At 38.2% G+C, this 17,670-nt stretch overlaps 3 protein-coding genes across 4 annotated transcripts; 2 read left to right on the top strand and 1 right to left on the bottom strand.

Moving 5' to 3' along the window:
• Window positions 1-5,666: 5,666 nt before the first annotated feature.
• Window positions 5,667-9,634, top strand: LOC125201060 (5-methyltetrahydropteroyltriglutamate--homocysteine methyltransferase-like). Its single transcript, XM_048098951.2, has 11 exons — window positions 5,667-6,017; window positions 6,094-6,181; window positions 6,266-6,393; window positions 6,465-6,856; window positions 6,940-7,103; window positions 7,244-7,324; window positions 7,416-7,582; window positions 7,667-7,772; window positions 7,882-8,132; window positions 8,235-8,436; window positions 8,513-9,634. Exons 1-11 carry the CDS (start codon window positions 5,668-5,670, stop codon window positions 8,876-8,878), a joined length of 2,295 nt encoding a protein of 764 aa, XP_047954908.1. The 5' UTR covers window position 5,667; the 3' UTR covers window positions 8,879-9,634.
• Window positions 9,635-10,337: 703 nt separating this feature from the next.
• On the bottom strand, window positions 10,338-11,741 carry LOC125201058 (uncharacterized). The gene is made up of 2 exons (XM_048098949.2): window positions 11,535-11,741; window positions 10,338-10,923 (listed from the first exon to the last, which is right to left on the bottom strand). Exons 1-2 carry the CDS (start codon window positions 11,641-11,643, stop codon window positions 10,448-10,450), a joined length of 585 nt encoding a protein of 194 aa, XP_047954906.1. The 5' UTR covers window positions 11,644-11,741; the 3' UTR covers window positions 10,338-10,447.
• A 1,668-nt stretch (window positions 11,742-13,409) lies between these two features.
• On the top strand, window positions 13,410-17,382 carry LOC125201057 (binding partner of ACD11 1-like). 2 transcript variants are annotated; one of them, XM_048098948.2, is made up of 8 exons: window positions 13,410-13,570; window positions 13,653-13,759; window positions 13,864-13,939; window positions 15,386-15,457; window positions 15,537-15,599; window positions 15,722-16,059; window positions 16,466-16,589; window positions 16,968-17,382. In XM_048098948.2, exons 1-8 carry the CDS (start codon window positions 13,565-13,567, stop codon window positions 16,986-16,988), a joined length of 807 nt encoding a protein of 268 aa, XP_047954905.1. In that variant the 5' UTR covers window positions 13,410-13,564; the 3' UTR covers window positions 16,989-17,382. The 2 variants fall into 2 exon arrangements, with proteins under 2 accessions (XP_047954905.1, XP_088922226.1); XM_089066100.1 differs by having other exon boundaries at window positions 13,421-13,570; window positions 13,656-13,759.
• The last annotated feature ends 288 nt before the right edge of the window (window positions 17,383-17,670 follow it).

Raw genomic sequence — 17,670 nt, forward strand, 5'->3', positions numbered from 1 at the left:
TTCCTTAAATTTCAGGGAGCTAACAATCAGATCCAGAGGAGCAGTGTAACACCCCGACTTTTTCCACCTTTTATTTGTTTTTGGAAGGACGTCATTTGTGCATCTGAAAATTTTTTGATTTAATTTCTTTCATCAAGAGAAGGATTTTACTTTTGGGAATAAATAATTATTCTTTCCTATACCAATTTGACACCCAATTGTTACTGGCCCAAAATTTATTTATTTCTTCTTGAGACATTGGAGGTTCCTACTTTTCAAAAGAATTTAAACGCAGATTACCACTCCTTTTTCTGTTCCACAAAATCTGGCATGATCTACACACCTAAAAATCAGAAACTACTAGATATACAAAGCCCACAACTCCACGTTTCAGGGGATTCAACCAATTTTGCAATTATCGCTACTTTTCACCTGTGGAGAGAAACCGAGAGAGAAGAGAGATTAGATTTTACCAAAGTCAGATTCTTTCCTTCAATACCGAAGAATCGAGAGGAGAGAGGGGAGAAGAGAAAGTAGGCGGCGAGTTCTTTCTGAAATTGAGAGCAAATTGAGAGAGAGGCCGATAGACGATGAGCGGCGGTGGCGTTCCTCGACCGAACAACAATGAAAAAAAAGACAAGAGGCGGCGCTGCATCTACCGGACAACAGCGGCAGCGCTGAATGATCAGCAACGACGATGGATAGCGATGGCGGCGTGGCTCCGAGCGGGCCAGAGCAGCGGCGTGAGTGGATACCGGCAACGACGCTGAAGCCACTGTGATTTCGACGGAGACCGAAGGAGGAGATGAGGAGGACGATGGTGTAGGCATCGGGTGCGAACAGCAGCGCTGCACAGTGACAGCAGCGGCGCTGCGTTGTGACCTAGGGAAAAGAGAGAGGATGCGAGGCGGCAGAAGAAGAGCAGCGGCGGCAAGCTGTCCCGGCGGAGCAGCAACGTCCATCCAGAGGCGAGTTTCGGGCAGGAGCGACTAACGGACAGCAGCAGCGGGCTGATGAAACTCCGAGAGTGCAGCGGCGGCGATCCCGACAGTAGCAACGGGCTGTCTGCAACAGCAGCCGCGACTCACGGCAGTGCTGCAATGTGAGAGAGAAAAGAGGGAGATGCCGTCGTGAAACCGCGCGAGGGAGACAGAGGAGGCCGGAGGCTTCAACTGCGACATTGGCGGCAGTGGTTCTGTGTTTTGCGCGAAGGAGAAGAGAGATGGGACGGCAGTCCTGAATTCATCGGAGACAGCGTGATATCGTTGCTGGGAGAGGAGAAAGATAGAAGGAACACTGCGTGAAGGGAGATGCGGTACTTTGTTGAGTTTGATTCTTGGAGCTTCAAATCTTGGAATTTCACATTTGGTGAGGAAAAGAAGAAAGTTGGGCCTTGTTTGATTTAATGTTTTGGGCTTAATGAATTTATTAAAACTTTTGGGCTTACTGTTTTAATAAAGGAGGTTTGGGCCAAATTATTTGAATGGAAGATTGGGCCTAGAGTACATCAAATCAATGGGTGGCTTTATACACGCTTTGCGAGGAAGGAATGGAACGAAAAGAGGAATTAAGGCTTTAAACGATTGAGGTGGACTTTCTTTTTAAATAAAGGCAATGTCCTAAGTATATTTTTATGTGAAAATGAATATTTGTCATGCCGTGTTTTGTTTTATCTATGGAACGGAACCTATCTGATATGTCTTTTGCCATCTATGGATAATCGAATTCGGGTCTGACTAGGGAGTGAGTCCCTACTCAGGCTAGTGTACACCAATGGGGATCGTGAGCCGTCTTTTGGGTCGACCGGTCTAGTGACTTGGAATGTGGCCACATTCCTTATCATCAATGGATCAAATATGGTAGACATCTATGGGAAAATGGTTGATCAACCGACTTTTACAATGGAAATGATTTTAGTATCTCGGGCATTTTCAAAGTTAAAACCCCGAGGACACTCAATGGTGGCATGATAAATACTTTGTATAAAATGTTTTCGGCATGAGTCCACTGAGTGCATCAAGTACTCAAGCCTGCATTTCTTTTTAAAAATGTGCAGGTTGAGCTGTGATGAGCGCGGTGGGTGTTGAGCAGAGCTGGTGAAGATTTGTGTTTGCTTTTAAATGTTCCGAATATATTGTGTCTTCTCTCGAATGCTTCCGCTAAATGTTGTTTCTATTGAGTTCATTTATTGATGAGATATTGTATCCCTTTGAGTTGTCAATTATTGAGATGATACTCTGATTTTATTCGAGCTACTTCTATTATATTGAGCTTTGGTCGAGTTTTGTTGTTTCCCCATTTCTTTCCCGCTCCTTTAATCCTCCCCTAGTTGCGATCAACCGTGTTTTCTATCCTTAGAAAATGCGGGCGTGACAAGCAGAGTCCCTGCCATACTTAATGGCAGCTTTAACATCACTATAGGAATCAGGAATGACATTCATTAGGACTATACTAGTGTAAGCATCTATTGTTGTATCCAGATCTTTTAATATCTTGAACTAGCTTCTGAAATCTATCAACATTATCATCTATGTCCTTAGCAAGATCAAGCTTAAATTTGAACAACTTTTCAAGTAGGTACATTCTTGAGGACATAGAAGTTTCAGTAAACAAAGTTTAAAGTCATTTCCACATTTCAGAAGCAGATTCAACATGATCAACTTTCCTAATCACAGAATCAGACAAGTTTAGCACAATAGTAGCCCTAGCCAACTCATTCATCTCATCTTTTTTATCCTGATCAGTATCCTCAGGTAAAGAACCATCAACAACCTTGAAAACTTTTTGTTGAATCAAAATACACTTCATTTTCTGTTTCCAAATAGCAAAATCATTTTTACCATTATAAGGAACCAAACCCACAGGCCGAGACATTTTAGCAACAATTTTTGCAAGAACACGGGAGGCAAAACAGAAACACACAAACTTGCACACCTGACAACACAGAGACATCCACCAGCAACACAAGGACAGGCACAGAGCTTTCACACAACAGAAAGGATCTCAAATCCTTTACTGTCACGAGTAACACTGGCCAAGGCTATCCCAGCTCGCAATCACTCACTACTGGAGGGCGTAGGGGGTCACTTGGGCAGAATAAAATGCTTGGTGGTCAAGTAAAATGAGATCACAAGATCACAGAGAAACAAGAACCAGCGGAAGCAACACAGAAACAGAAAGCACAGAGAGTCTTAAGTCTTTGCCAGAGACTATCTACCAGAAAACAAGATCCCAAGCCTATAGTTGGCACTAAACAGAAAAGTAAAACCAGGAGATCAAGCCAATTTACCAGAGCGAATCCTCACTCGAAGGAGGATTCCACTTGCCCACCTCCTTAAGCGACTTGGCGTGCCGTCCTAGTCCCCCCGTGGCTTTGATACCACTGTAGGGATCAGACTAGGGACGGATTCACTAATTACCAAGACCTCTTTGTTCTTCATTAAGGGAGCTCAGTCAAACTCCAACCACGCGACTGATATGTCTCAAAGATTACAAACAGATCCCTCACAACTATTACAATTACAGTAACTAGTTCTAGCTAGGGTTCTTGAGTAATCTTGACCTCTTGGTACACCTGCACACTCAAGTAACTTGTTAGTATACTAACACAAGATCCTTGCGGACCTCAAACAATTACTAACAAGAGAAGACAAAGCAAAGTGAAGCAGAATAGATCACAGAAGATGGCTCAGAACCCGCCACATAGCCCAGATCTATTCAACAATCTAAGGGAGCAACGATGAATTGACTGGAGTCTACCCTCACACCGTCACTACCTTCACCGCACCGCCCCTTCACACCGGATTAGCTCACCACACGCAACTCAGGGATAAAACCCTAGTTCTCACAAACACTCAGCAGCAACTGAAGAAGTTGCCTTCTCAACCACTCACACTAGATTACTCACACAAGAATGGTGAAGAATCTCAAGGAATCAACCGGAGAAGCCATCGGAGAAGCAGAGAAAAAACCAAGAGTCTCAGAGAGTAGAGAGAGAAAGAGAAGAGTGTAGAATAAGAGAAAGAAACGGCTCATCTCTCACATAACAAACACAACATCCAACAAACCCTCAATCCAACGGCCAGCAAGCAGGATCCAAGTGAAGAGGCACGTGGCAGCCATCCAGGTGAGAAGGGAGGTCAGCTGGGCTCTGGGCCAAGTCCAGAAAAGACAAAAGACTCATACACAAATTAAATCTGGCCCAAACAATAATAGTCCACGTATATTCAACAAATCATCTGAACCAAATCAAAATAATCAGCAAGTCACCCCTGCTGATGAATGGTGTGGCAAATTGGGTTATGAATAGGGGGGTTACATTGTAAGAAGTACAAAATCTGCATAACTCATAATTCTAATGGTAAAAATGAGAGTAATTTATTGTATTTTTCTAAGGATAAAATGTCAGTTTACAATTCAATCTACTATATAATCTAGCTTACCAAACAACTCAATTTCTGGAGGAGAAACAAGGTACTTGTTTGGAAGTTTAAGTTCACCATCATACTGAAGCATTCCAGCATCGTGGATTTTAAGGTAATTCACTCTGTCAAATTTGTCAAACTTCTCATACTCAAGTGCTGTAGCAAGTATGACCATCCGATCAGCCTGGATATTCATTGTTACAACAGCATCACCATCAACAATAGGCCCAACGGAGTTTCCATTATCGTCAACAATAACAAAGGGGGGCAAGTATTGATCACCTATGTCAGGGATCTCTCTAAGCCCAACGCCTATACATTCTTTGATCTTAGTAATTAATAATTCTAAATTAATCCATTTCTCATATGTTTAAATTTTACATTTAATTTTGTTTATCAATCTAGACCTGGATACATATAAAAGGGGAGTTTTAAAAAATTTACAAGATTGTCATTTTAGTTAAAAAGTTATCCTACTACCAGTTTCTTTACAAGTGGAACTAATTTTATGTCTATGTTTTTCTTTCCATGTAACTCCAGCATATATATAGACTATAGTTGTACAGAAAAGGTTTAGTTATTGATGTTCTTTATCTTTCCTTTGTATGTTGCTTAACTTTTTTAGTATTCATAGTTCTTATTTCTGTTAACATTATTTATAAATCTATCTATCTAAATTGAATAAAAGAATCTCACCTTTCACAGATGAGTATATTCTAATACACATAATTTGAAAACTAAAATATACAAAGTCAAAAATGAAATTAGTGAAGAATTCATATATGGTATAAGAGTGAACACACTTGAGTTTGAGTATTTTCATTTTTGGAGAAGTACGTCTACCAACCGCCAAATTTCCCATAAATAAACCTGTTCGCCCGTCTCCTCAGATATCTGTGTTCCGCCTCTCTCTTCGGAAGGTTACGCTTCTGCCGCTCATATTATGTTGATGATTACTACATAAATTCTCGTGATTCTTGACAATACTTCTTTTGCTCGTCTCTCTTCATCTATTACGTAAATTCTCTTTTACTATCTATTTGTAATCCTCGCCGTTGCTTGATCTGGTGAGGTTTTCCGTTTTTGATCGCAATCACTATTTTGCTCTGTTTTCTTATTGATAAGCATCACCGCTGCATGCTCATTGCTGCATTATTTATTTCGATTTGTTGCGAATCTGGTGAATTGATCTTAATTCAGAAATGAAGCTTTTGGATCTGGATTCTGAATTCTTTTATGTGATTTCACAGATATTCCACTCAAAATGGCATCCCATATTGTTGGATACCCCCGTATGGGCCCAAAGAGAGAGCTGAAATTCGCTCTGGAGTCTTTCTGGGATGGCAAGAGCAGTGCCGAGGATTTGGAAAAGGTGGCGGCTGATCTCAGAGCTTCCATTTGGAAGCAGATGTCTAATGCCGGGATCAAGTACATTCCCAGCAACACATTCTCATATTACGATCACGTGCTTGACACCACTGCCATGCTCGGTGCTGTCCCTCCAAGATACAACTGGACTGGTGGTGAGATCGGTTTCTCCACTTTCTTCTCCATGGCCAGAGGAAATGCCTCTGTTCCTGCTATGGAGATGACCAAGTGGTTTGATACCAATTAGTAAGTCATGGATAATTTTCTTAGAAAAACATAAGTGATGCTTGTTTTCTAATTTTGTTGATCTCTTTGTGCACAGCCACTTCATTGTCCCTGAATTGGGACCTGATGTTAACTTTTCTTATGCTTCTCACAAAGCGGTTAATGAATACAAAGAGGCTAAGGCGGTATGAATGATTCATAGTCAATAATGTATGTTCACGATAACGTTCGTTTCCATTTGATGATGAGTTTTTTATCCTGCCGAGCAGCAAGGTGTCGATACTGTTCCAGTTCTTGTCGGTCCTGTTTCATACTTGTTACTTTCCAAACCTGCCAAGGGTGTTGAGAAAACTTTCCCTCTTCTTTCCCTTCTTGACAAAATTCTTCCAATCTATAAGTAAGTAGGAATTGTTAATCATGATCCTCTCACCTTATAGCTCTTTGGGTTGATGTGCAAAATCTTGGCAGGGAAGTTATCGCCGAGCTGAAGGCAGCCGGTGCATCTTGGATTCAGTTTGATGAGCCCACCTTAGTAATGGATCTTGAGTCTCACCAGTTGGAAGCATTCACAAAGGCATATGCTGATTTGCAATCAACTTTGTCTGGCATTGATGTACTAATTGAGACTTATTTTGCTGACATTCCTGAGCCTGCATTCAAAACCCTTACCTCATTGAGTGGAGTGTCCGGTTATGGTTTTGATTTGGTTCGTGGAACCCAGACCCTTGATTTAATCAAGGGCGGATTTCCTTCTGGAAAATACCTCTTTGCCGGAGTTGTTGATGGAAGGAACATCTGGGCTAATGATCTGGATGCATCCCTCTCCACCCTATACTCTCTTGAAAGCCTAGTAGAAAAGGGTATGTAGGAGAACACCTACATACTAGGTTTTAGGTTTTCTTCAAGGTTGTTATTTAATTTGATTGTTTTACTTGCCATGCAGACAAACTTGTTGTATCGACCTCCTGTTCACTTCTACACACTGCAGTGGATATAGTAAATGAAACGAAGCTGGACGAAGAAATTAAGTCATGGCTTGCATTTGCAGCTCAAAAGGTTGTTGAAGTGAATGCTTTGGCAAAGGCAGTAACTGGTCAGAAGGATGAGGTATGTGATTTCCAACCTCTGAATTTGAATGGATATGCAAACTACACTTTCTTGTTTTTTTGGGGGAGTGTCAAATGATCACATTATATGCGCTCATCTTGGTATTAATAATAGTACTTATGCTCATTTGAATCATCCAGACATACTTCACTGCCAATGCGGCTGCTCAAGCATCCAGGAAATCCTCACCGAGGGTGAACAATGAAGCTGTCCAAAAAGCTGTAAGTGAATCTTCACTGTTGTTACTTTAATCTTTATGAGTCTTGTTGTTGATAAACTGTTGTGTTGTTACCATCTTTCTTCAATTGCTAGGCTGCTGCATTAAAGGGTTCTGACCATCGCCGTGCTACAAATGTTACCGCCAGACTTGATGCTCAACAGAAGAAGCTTAACCTTCCAATCCTCCCAACCACAACTATTGGTTCCTTCCCACAGACAGTAGAACTCAGAAGAGTGCGCCGTGAATACAAGGCCAAGAAGTAGGTCTTGTTTGCTTAAACTTGCCTTTGCATTCTCAAAATGTACTCAATATCATTCCTAAAAGTTTGAAATGTTGGTTATAGGATCTCCGAGGAGGACTATGATAAGGCTATGAAAGAGGAGATCAACAAGGTTGTCAAGCTTCAAGAAGAGCTTGACATTGATGTTCTTGTTCATGGAGAACCAGAGGTGAGCCAATCTGAAGGCCCTTCTATGAAAAGAATTGTTCACAACATTTTCTTTCAACAACTGTTTATTTTCAACATTATCATGTATCCTTGGGTTGTCTAAATATCAGAGAAACGATATGGTTGAGTACTTCGGAGAGCAATTGTCTGGTTTTGCATTCACAGCAAATGGGTGGGTGCAATCATATGGATCTCGATGCGTGAAGCCACCAATCATTTATGGCGATGTCAGTCGCCCCAACCCAATGACGGTCTACTGGTCCTCTGCTGCCCAGAGCATGACCAAGCGCCCGATGAAGGGAATGCTTACTGGTCCCGTTACCATTCTCAATTGGTCTTTTGTGAGAAATGACCAACCAAGGTAATGTTTATCACAACCACATATTGTATTTAGGAGAAATATGATGCTTTTTAATTTATCCTGCTATACTAAAGCTACTTAGCATTTTGGTTTGGTTCACAGATCCGAGACCTGTTATCAGATTGCTCTGGCCATTAAGGATGAAGTGGAGGATCTTGAGAAGGCCGGTATTACCGTGATCCAAATTGACGAAGCTGCATTGAGAGAAGGATTGCCTCTCCGCAAATCTGAGCATGCTTTCTACTTGGATTGGGCTGTACACTCCTTCAGAATCACCAACGTTGGAGTCCAAGATAGTACTCAGGTATGTGTCCTCTCTTGTTTTCTACGCAATATTTTCTACAACATTTCATTAATTTGTTTGTTATTTTGATTGACAGATCCACACACACATGTGCTACTCCAACTTCAATGACATCATCCAGTCCATCATCGACATGGATGCCGATGTGATCACTATTGAGAACTCACGTTCGGACGAGAAGCTGTTGTCAGTGTTCCGCGAGGGAGTCAAGTACGGAGCTGGAATAGGGCCAGGTGTGTACGACATCCACTCCCCGAGAATCCCATCAACGGAGGAGATCGCAGACAGGGTCAACAAGATGCTTGCGGTCCTTGAGACCAACATCTTGTGGGTGAACCCTGACTGCGGTCTCAAGACCCGCAAATATGGAGAGGTGAAGCCCGCCCTCGAGAACATGATTTCCGCTGTCAAGATTCTCCGAACAAAGCTTGGCAGTGCATGATGAGTCCACAATGGATTTGGTTGGTTGTGAAAGCTAAAGAAGTATTGAACTTTGGTCCCTCACGAGATATCATTCGGTAGGTGAGTGAGGCCTCAGACATTTTGGTTATATTCATTTTTTTTTCAATTATATTTCGGTCTTCCTAGGAATTAAAATAGCTGTGTGAAATTCAAACAAGTTTATATTTTTCTATCTAGGCAGCTTTTTTCTTGTAAATCATACCGGGCTTTCTAGTCAGTTAGGAATCCTACCCTTCTATTTCCCTCTCTCACCCAAATGAAATAAACCAGTAGTAGTTCATTCTTTGTCCAAAAAAAATAATTTTATTTTGCTATTTTTGAGATATTCACAAAAACAATCTCATTTTAAAATGAAAAGTTTCTTTTCTCATACTTTACCCATTTGTACTCTTCTCTCATGTAGGAGTATTAGTTAGTATACTTTTTTACCAATTTGTCTTTATCTACCAATTTTTTCTCATTTTTTCTTACTTTATTAATTTTTTATTAAAACTTGTACCGTCCACAAATAGGACTAATTTTTTGGAAGAGGGGAGTACTATGTTTTTAAAATCTTATATCAATTGCACTGTTAGCTAGGAGCGATTGTATTCGTCAGTGAAATTTTAATATTTTATTCTAACGATTGTATAGTAATATTAATCACACTAGGTTTTTTTGTAGAGTGACTTTCTAACGATTGTATACATACTGTATTAGTAGAACGTAATTCTAGTCTCAAGTTTATTTTGTTAAAGTGACTACTGTTTTCTGTAAAATTTATATGAATAAGTATCCATCCAAATATCCAATAAACTGATTAGATTCTGATAAAGAAGCATAAAAATGGCTGGATTACGTCTCATTGAAACAACCAAATAGAATCTAAAAGCAAAAATATATGTGCAAGAGCCAAGAGGTGCATACCAGATATGGAAACGAATTTGATGATCATTGGGGAGTAGTAAGTAGTAACTGGTAACATGAGATAGCATCATTCAATGAATATCATTAGATGATCATAGTCGACACTTGAAGTAGGAAACATTTTCATTCAGCTAAAATCTCTGTAAACCCTTTGGCCTCAATATGGAGCTCCGCATTAAGTTGATGATGATAAGATTAATAAATGAAAATTATTCAAATTACTACTCCAATATATACTAGTAGTGGAATACTCTCTCCGTCCACGAATAGGAGTCACATTTCTTTCCGCCATGGGTTTTAAGAAAAGTTGGTGGAAGAAAGTTAGTAGAATATGTGTCTCACTTGTATATATTAGTTTTAAATAATAGTGTAATGAGTTAGTGGAATGTGTGAACTTTATGAATTGGGACTCCTATTCGCAGACGAGGGAATACTATTTAATTTGGAACATGTTTGATCATATTAACCTTCAAAGTACGTACTACTGCTTTTTATAAATCGTTGGTGTTCGAAGTAGCAATAAAACAACGTCATTTAACTGGCCAATCGGTTTATTTGAAAATACAGTCATCATAACAAATGAATTATGAATGCAATATCACATCAATAGCTTTATTACAACATCAAATGCACAAATTCAACTTCAATTAGAGTCATCACCAACGGTCGACTTATACATGAAATGCACATAAGCAGCGAGCACCACCGCAGCCAACGCCGTCACCGCGAGGCTAACCGCCATCTTCGCCAATTTGGAGCCCACAAACGGCCGCTTCCGACAGGATTTCATCTGGCACTGCACCGCCGCCGCCGGTGCATTTCCTCCTAGGCAAGGCGGCGCCTTCTCCGGAGCCGGAGCCGGAGCCGCCGCAACGGGCGCGGATACGGGTTCCGATACACCCGTTGGGTCAGACGAGGAGGGTTTGAGCTTTGGCAGGGTGATGAGGAGGTTGTTGTTGATGAATTTGGCATGGATTGCGTGGGTGTCGTATTTGGTGTTGGGGGCAGCCACCTCTTTGTAGAATTTCATGTGTTTTGTAGCATCTATTGGCCGCTCTCCCGAAATCTTCAGCACACCATGATTGCTGATTTGCACTTTCAACTGCTCCTTTTTGAAGTCTTTCGAATTCAAATGTTTTCATATATGAAACAAACAAAATGAAGTTAAATTTGGTCAATATTTCTTGCTATAACAACAGAAGTTTTTGAGCATTGTATTTTGGTACATGCAGAACTCAGTCACAATAAAGGACCAAATTACGAATATCATTTTTAGTTCATTTTTTAAAGTATGACCTAAAACGAACTTAAAATGAACTCCATGTTATTTAAAAATGACAGTTCCACGTGTTTGTAATAAGACGTGATTCGATTTTGATCATAACTTGTCCTACATACATATAACTTAATATGTGTGTATAATTTTAGGTAAATTGCCGGGAGAAAAAAAAAACCATGATATAATTGACTTGAAATTGATACACAATTTCACATTCTATATTTTCCATACTTAAATCTATGGCTTTTGTGAGTGACATACAAATTTGTATAAAAAGCCATGGATTCGGCTTCCGCCATACTAATTCCTCTGAATCCAATTCAATGGTACAATTAAGAAAAATGTCTAAGTTATCATATAGTAATTGACTGTGTTTTAAAGTTACAAACATACTATAATTGACCAAATTTCATGATTTTTCTTGTCAATTCGCTCTATAATTAATTTTTACCTTGGAGGTGGATTTCAAGAAAGTCGCGATCTTCCTTGCGTTGCCATTTGCAAAAAGGTTCAAATTCCTCGTACACAATTTCCTGATCAACAGATTTTGCCGCCGCCATTTATATTCAAAAAGGTGTATTGATTAATTTGGTGATGAACGAGTAGTTTGTCTCCTTTCAATCAATTTCTTCATATATATACATACATTTATGGATGTGAAACATGGATCGAAAACATTGTTGAAGGCACAAGTTATTAGTTTCTTATGGATTTGGTCTCCTAAAGAAGAGAATCACATTCTTTTTTTGGTATGATAGGATTTAGCTACTCTCTTGTTGCTTTATGCTTTAAAATTCCTTGCGTCTAGAATCTCTCTCTTTCTAAGCAATTGTTATTTATTAGTAATGTGATGGAAGTTCAAGCCATGTGAATATGTATTTTTGTAATACACCTCAAAACTCCGTATGTATATAAAGATAATGCAATCGTGAAAAACAAATAAATGTGCCAAGGAGAAATTAAGAATCACTACATTGTAATAATCCAATTCCTAACACTATAAAATATTAATAAAATTGTATATTTGTTATTGATTATGAACTTGAACTCTAATATTGGACATATCGTCCCCTTGACCATTATATAAATTACAAGGAGTAATATGAAATGGATATATTTATTTGTTAATATTAGTATTTATTTTTTCGAAATCTTATAATCATTTTTTCTTAAGATAAGTCCAGATTCTATTAAGCTGGCATCAAATAGCTGGTGAAAGTATCACACAAAAAGTGAAAAAGATTACCCAAACAGGCCGCAATGCCAGAAGGGCAATTTAACTGCAAGCAACACATCATACACGTTCTTTGGCTTCTTGCCAAATTTAACTAAATTAGGCAAATCACAGATTAATCTCTTATTTTGTTTTATAAATATACAAAAGACCCTTAGGTTGAATGAAATATCTTGAATACCTCATGAATTTTGAACTATTGTACATGTCCCCCAAATCAATCAATGCCTTGTGTGTCATTGTTGAATTGATATGGCCTACACATTATGCAATTGACTATTGATAAGGCATGTCGTTGACCCATTATCAGTATTATTATTGAATCTTATCCAGTGACTAGTCTGTACATAGCAAAAAATTATTGCATTAACTATCATAGTTTGCCAACTAATAAAATATTATAGAGTTTTTGTGAAATCCTTTATATGTATAATTGTAGTGTATGTTGTTTTCACCGTGATAAATGTAATGCATCAATTTCTTGTTTCGTTATTTTATGATACTACAATATTATTTTTGCTTTTCCAAGATATCACTTCGGTTAACAATCAAATGACTAATCTAGGATTCACTTTAGCATTTTATGTCATTTTTGTGAAAAATATACGTAGGAACTGTTCGATTTGCAATATTATATCTCGAAATTAAATATGTAGTGTGTTTAGATCATAAAATTGAATTCTACAATTCAATCATAGATGAATAATCTTGTGATACTTATCAAAATCATATCTATCTAACTAAAATAATCTCATGACTTAATCCTAGATTATATTTTAATTAATAGTAGTATTGTTTTATCTATGACACCGAGATACAATACTCCTATATCATAGTATTTCTTCTCGCTTTGTCTCGTTCTGCCAATTTTTCAATGGTTTCTTACAATTTTGTCACTCTCTTAATAAAATGAAGCGATGTCATTTGGAGAAAGAATAGAACAAAAAAGAAATTTGCTGAAAATGCAGTGTAGGCTAATTTTGGGTTGTTTTGTATTTTTGGAGAAACCTTAGGAGGTTGATGCAATTAACCAAAAAGAGCAATTATTAATCAGGTTAATATCATTAAACTTTTAATTTGGACCTCAACATTCCTCTGCGGCTCTGCGCTCTTTTTCTCAGCCTCAGAGTCGTTCGTATTTACATGCAATTTACACACAATAATACACACATTTGGCGTGAAAGTACGCATTTCCGTTGAGCGATTCTCAAATAGATTTGAAGGAGATCTCAGAAAATTTAACTGCAATGCCAGTAAGATTACAAACCTAGATTACTTCCCGAAATTATTTGATTTCGATTTTGATTTTTTTTTTTTTTTGTCAAACTTTTTCAGCAGACAAGAACAGTTCAAGTAAAGCAGCTGTCAGATCTAGCTACCGAGAGAGAAATTCACGAGTTCTTCTCCTTCTCCGGTGAAATTGAGCACATTGAGATCTGCAGGTAAGATTTCTTTTCTTATCTCTGGCCTCTTCCTTCTCTGTTTTCTTTTTTTTCATCTAAATTTGATAAGTTTACTTTTTCCGTTTAATTCGAGGTGGTTGCAGGGAGCCTGCGCAGTCCAAAACTGCATTTGTCACTTTTAAAGATCCACAGGCGCTTGAAATAGCCTGTTTATTATCGGTAATCTCCTCGATGTACCATGTGATAGTCTTTTTCCGGCCTTGTAGTTATATTTGTTGAATTTTTGAGATTATTCATAAATCTTGACCTTTGATGTTTGTTGGAGTATTTTTATTCCCTCTTTGTAATTAGAACTGTTTTGTTTAGTTAAAACTTGCAGATAAGTTAGAATGTATAGTTGGTTCAGCTGTCAGCTGTCCACATCAATACAAACAATTTTTGTTACCAAATTGTTCCTACGAGTTACGGCAGGTGCCAAATTTTGTTGGACCTAGGTTGACTTGAGTCCAAGTTACTAGAACCTAAAGAACTAGGAACAGTTTAGTGTTGTTTGTGCTGTAGAGGTGTCCCTAAGCTAAAGTAGTACTCCCTCTGTCCCAAAAAATTTGAGTCACTTCATTCTGTGCACTCGTTTTGAAAAAATCGTAATAAATAGTTAAAGTGGATAAATAGTAAAGTAAATTTGAAAATAATGTAGAGAAGATTCATATCTACATTATTCTCGATTTTACTTTACTATTTATTACGATTTTTTCAAAATTAGTGCAAAAAAGGAATTGACTCAACTTTTATGGGACAGAGGGAGTACTATATCTTCAACTAGCACAGATTAATCTCCCAAGCTAAAAAATTATGGTAGGTATACTATAGGTGGCCGGGTAGGCTAGACTTCAGAAGTCATACCCTCTTTCTAAAAGTTGCTCAAGCTCTTCTTGCAGTATGACTTGGATAACTACTGCACCTGCTGGTGCTCCAACCTTGGCCCAGACATTTTTTTGGGCTGAGCAACAAGGCATGCCGTGTACTACTTGACCAGTTAACCATAATTGGCTAAAAGGAAACTTCTGTTAAAGTAGTACTCCTTTAATAATATGTAAAGGAGATTCTAAATCAGTTGAAGTGCGAATTCAATTATTTTGAAGTGCGAGTTGTTATTACTGGCATCCTATGGGCTCTATGATGTATGATCCTATAATCCTATTCTACCCATACACTTTAACTACTTAATTGTAGTACAATGTCCAACATGCTATAGGTGTATGGATTTTATGAATCGTTTATTTGTTAACAACAATACCTGAATTACAGTGTGATACAAAGATTATGGACACTCATATATAGGTATATTCCTAGGGATGGTTTGTATGCATGAATGAAGACTGAACAAATGTCAAAAATATATATAAAGTTGTATTTCATGATTTGTGAGATTTGTTATCTCATGCTACCTACACATTGGATATGTTCCATTTTTGTCCAGTCTTTGGTACACATATTTTGTTTTGAATACTTGTGACAATTGCTTCTTTTTGGAATTCTTGTAAAAATTTATAGTCACTGGAGTGAACTTGTTCTAAAGTGACTTGGTTAAAATAGGCACCAAGTTGCAATACATAGCACATAATGTTGTTTCAGATTTCAAATTCTGTCACGTGTGTGTTGCAGGGTGCAACAATAGTGGATCAGGTTGTTAGCATCGCACCTTCAGAAAATTATGTACCTCAACCAGAGACTAGGGTAATATTCCTATACAATTTTGCTGATTTTCCACAATTTCATTAAGTTCGTTGTGTGTCTCACTGTCTTGTGTCTTCAGGAACTGCAAATCAGTGAAAACACTGCAAGCATATCTCAGGGGAATAATTCTCCAGTTGCTGAGGTAATAAGATATACCGATTTCCTGTTTAAGGCTAAGCAGCAACTAATTTTTCAATTAGAGATCACTCTATTTGATCTAGAATCTGATTTTTTTAATGATGGTTTTCTCTCTTTTCTTGGCAGGGAAATATGAGCCCAAACAATGGGAGAGTGTATGTTAACAAGGCTCAAGATGTTGTGTCAAGTATGATTGCAAAAGGTTCAGCCATTGGTCAGGATGCCGTAAACAAGGCTAAAGCATTTGATGAAAAGCATAAGTTGACTGCCAGTGCATCAGCCAAAGTTATTTCGTTTGACCAGAGAGTTGGGCTAACAGAAAAATTTACTGTTGGAATTTCGGTTGTAAATGAGAAAGTGAAATCTGTGGACCAAAAGTTTCAGGTGTCAGACAAAACTATGTCAGCTCTTATGGCTGCAGAAAGGAAATTAAATGATACTGGGTCAGCTGTAAAATCTAGCAGGTTTGTAGTTCTAACAAACATGTCTGGAGTTCCCCTATTTGTGTTTCTTTTTACTCAAGTAAATGAAAGAAATATCGACAATTCTTGTATCATAACATCTAAGAGACCATGTGTACATCAAACTCCATGTATTTTTGGTCTTTACTTTTCCATGTATATCTGTCTTTTACCATGCATGCATTTTGATACCTGTTGTGTTGAAGTCAAACTTAGATTCTTATGTGGTTTGGCATGATGCACAAAAGTCCTACATTTATGTAGTCCAGTTTTATGTAAGAAAATGGTGAAACGAGGTATGAATAGTTGTTACAGACTGTTAGTTTTGTGGTGATCAGTTAGGACCTTTTGCTTCTTTTTTCCCCTTTGAAGTTTGAATGAACAACGCTAAATATATACATCTATACAGGTACGTGACAGCTGGAACAAGTTGGCTGAACGGCGCTTTCACCAAAGTGGCAAAAGTTGGCCAGGTTGCTGGTTCAAAAACTAGAGAAAAATGGAATATGGCATTGTCGAATTTAACAGCCAAGGTGTGCATCCAGCCTCTATCCTCTTTCGCATTGCATACCTGCAATGCTTGAAAGAAGCTGAACCGGCATTCTAGCTTTTGGATATTTCTTTTAGTTTTTTAGGGGGTATGAGTGCTTGATTTTGTCTTTGTTCCCTACAACGTCGGCTTGTTAGTCCTTTTCTAATATGCTTAAAGTTTGACACATTGCGTTTAGCGTCATTTGTTTCATCCTTCCATAGGACCCTAAATTTTGACTTCATTCATCTCTTCTGGAGTTGTGTTGCTGTATGCTTGGCAGTTGGAACTATTTTAATTTAGCAAATTGACCTTCAGCAAATCGTTGAATAAAGCACCATGTTTTCATTACTCTAACTCTTTGATGTCATTGTCGTTGCAGGATCCCCCCATTGCAGCCTAAGTAGACGCAGAAGGTGTGTCGCTGAATGTTTGCCCATCTTCTGATGGCTTGGTTTGGAATGATTATTGATATGTCCTGTTTGGAGTTTCATGCGTGTGATAGTTGAAAAGTAGCTTCGTTCTTCGTCTGCATATTCAAGTAACTCTTTGAATTTTCACATTTAGTTGTGGAGCTGATTCCATTGTTCATATTTGCTCAATTTTGTGTGGTGTGCGTCTGTAACTGTGCAGTATGTGAATCTATATTGGATTTAGTGAAACCCATATTTCAGGATTGTGTGCTTGCAAATTGGAGTCTGTTGTATCAAGCGCACACCATAAGCGTGATGATGTTGTGGTTTCTTTGTAAGAAAATCTTACATTTACATTCGCTTTAATTTTAAACCTTTGTGGCAGTTGTCTTTATTCATTAGGATTCTAGATGATGGGGAAGAAAAAAAAAGAGTGTAGATTACTTTTTTGTAGTATTAAAGTTGTTTGATGAGTGGATTATCTCAACACTATTGTCATGGAACTGGCTATCAAAGTAATGTGAAGCCAATTACTGCATGAACATTCAACGGTACAACTGTATTTGCATGTGGAATAGTTGGTGTGATTGTATTTTACTCATTTTATTAGAAAATTGCTAACTAAATTCCAAACTTAGGACATTGTTGCAAATTTGACCCAATCTTTGAAAT

Source organism: Salvia hispanica, chromosome 2 (assembly GCF_029641045.1).
Source record: "Salvia hispanica isolate PSC_SH4W2 chromosome 2, Shi_PSC_v1, whole genome shotgun sequence".
NCBI classification, from domain to species: Eukaryota; Viridiplantae; Streptophyta; class Magnoliopsida; order Lamiales; family Lamiaceae; genus Salvia; species Salvia hispanica.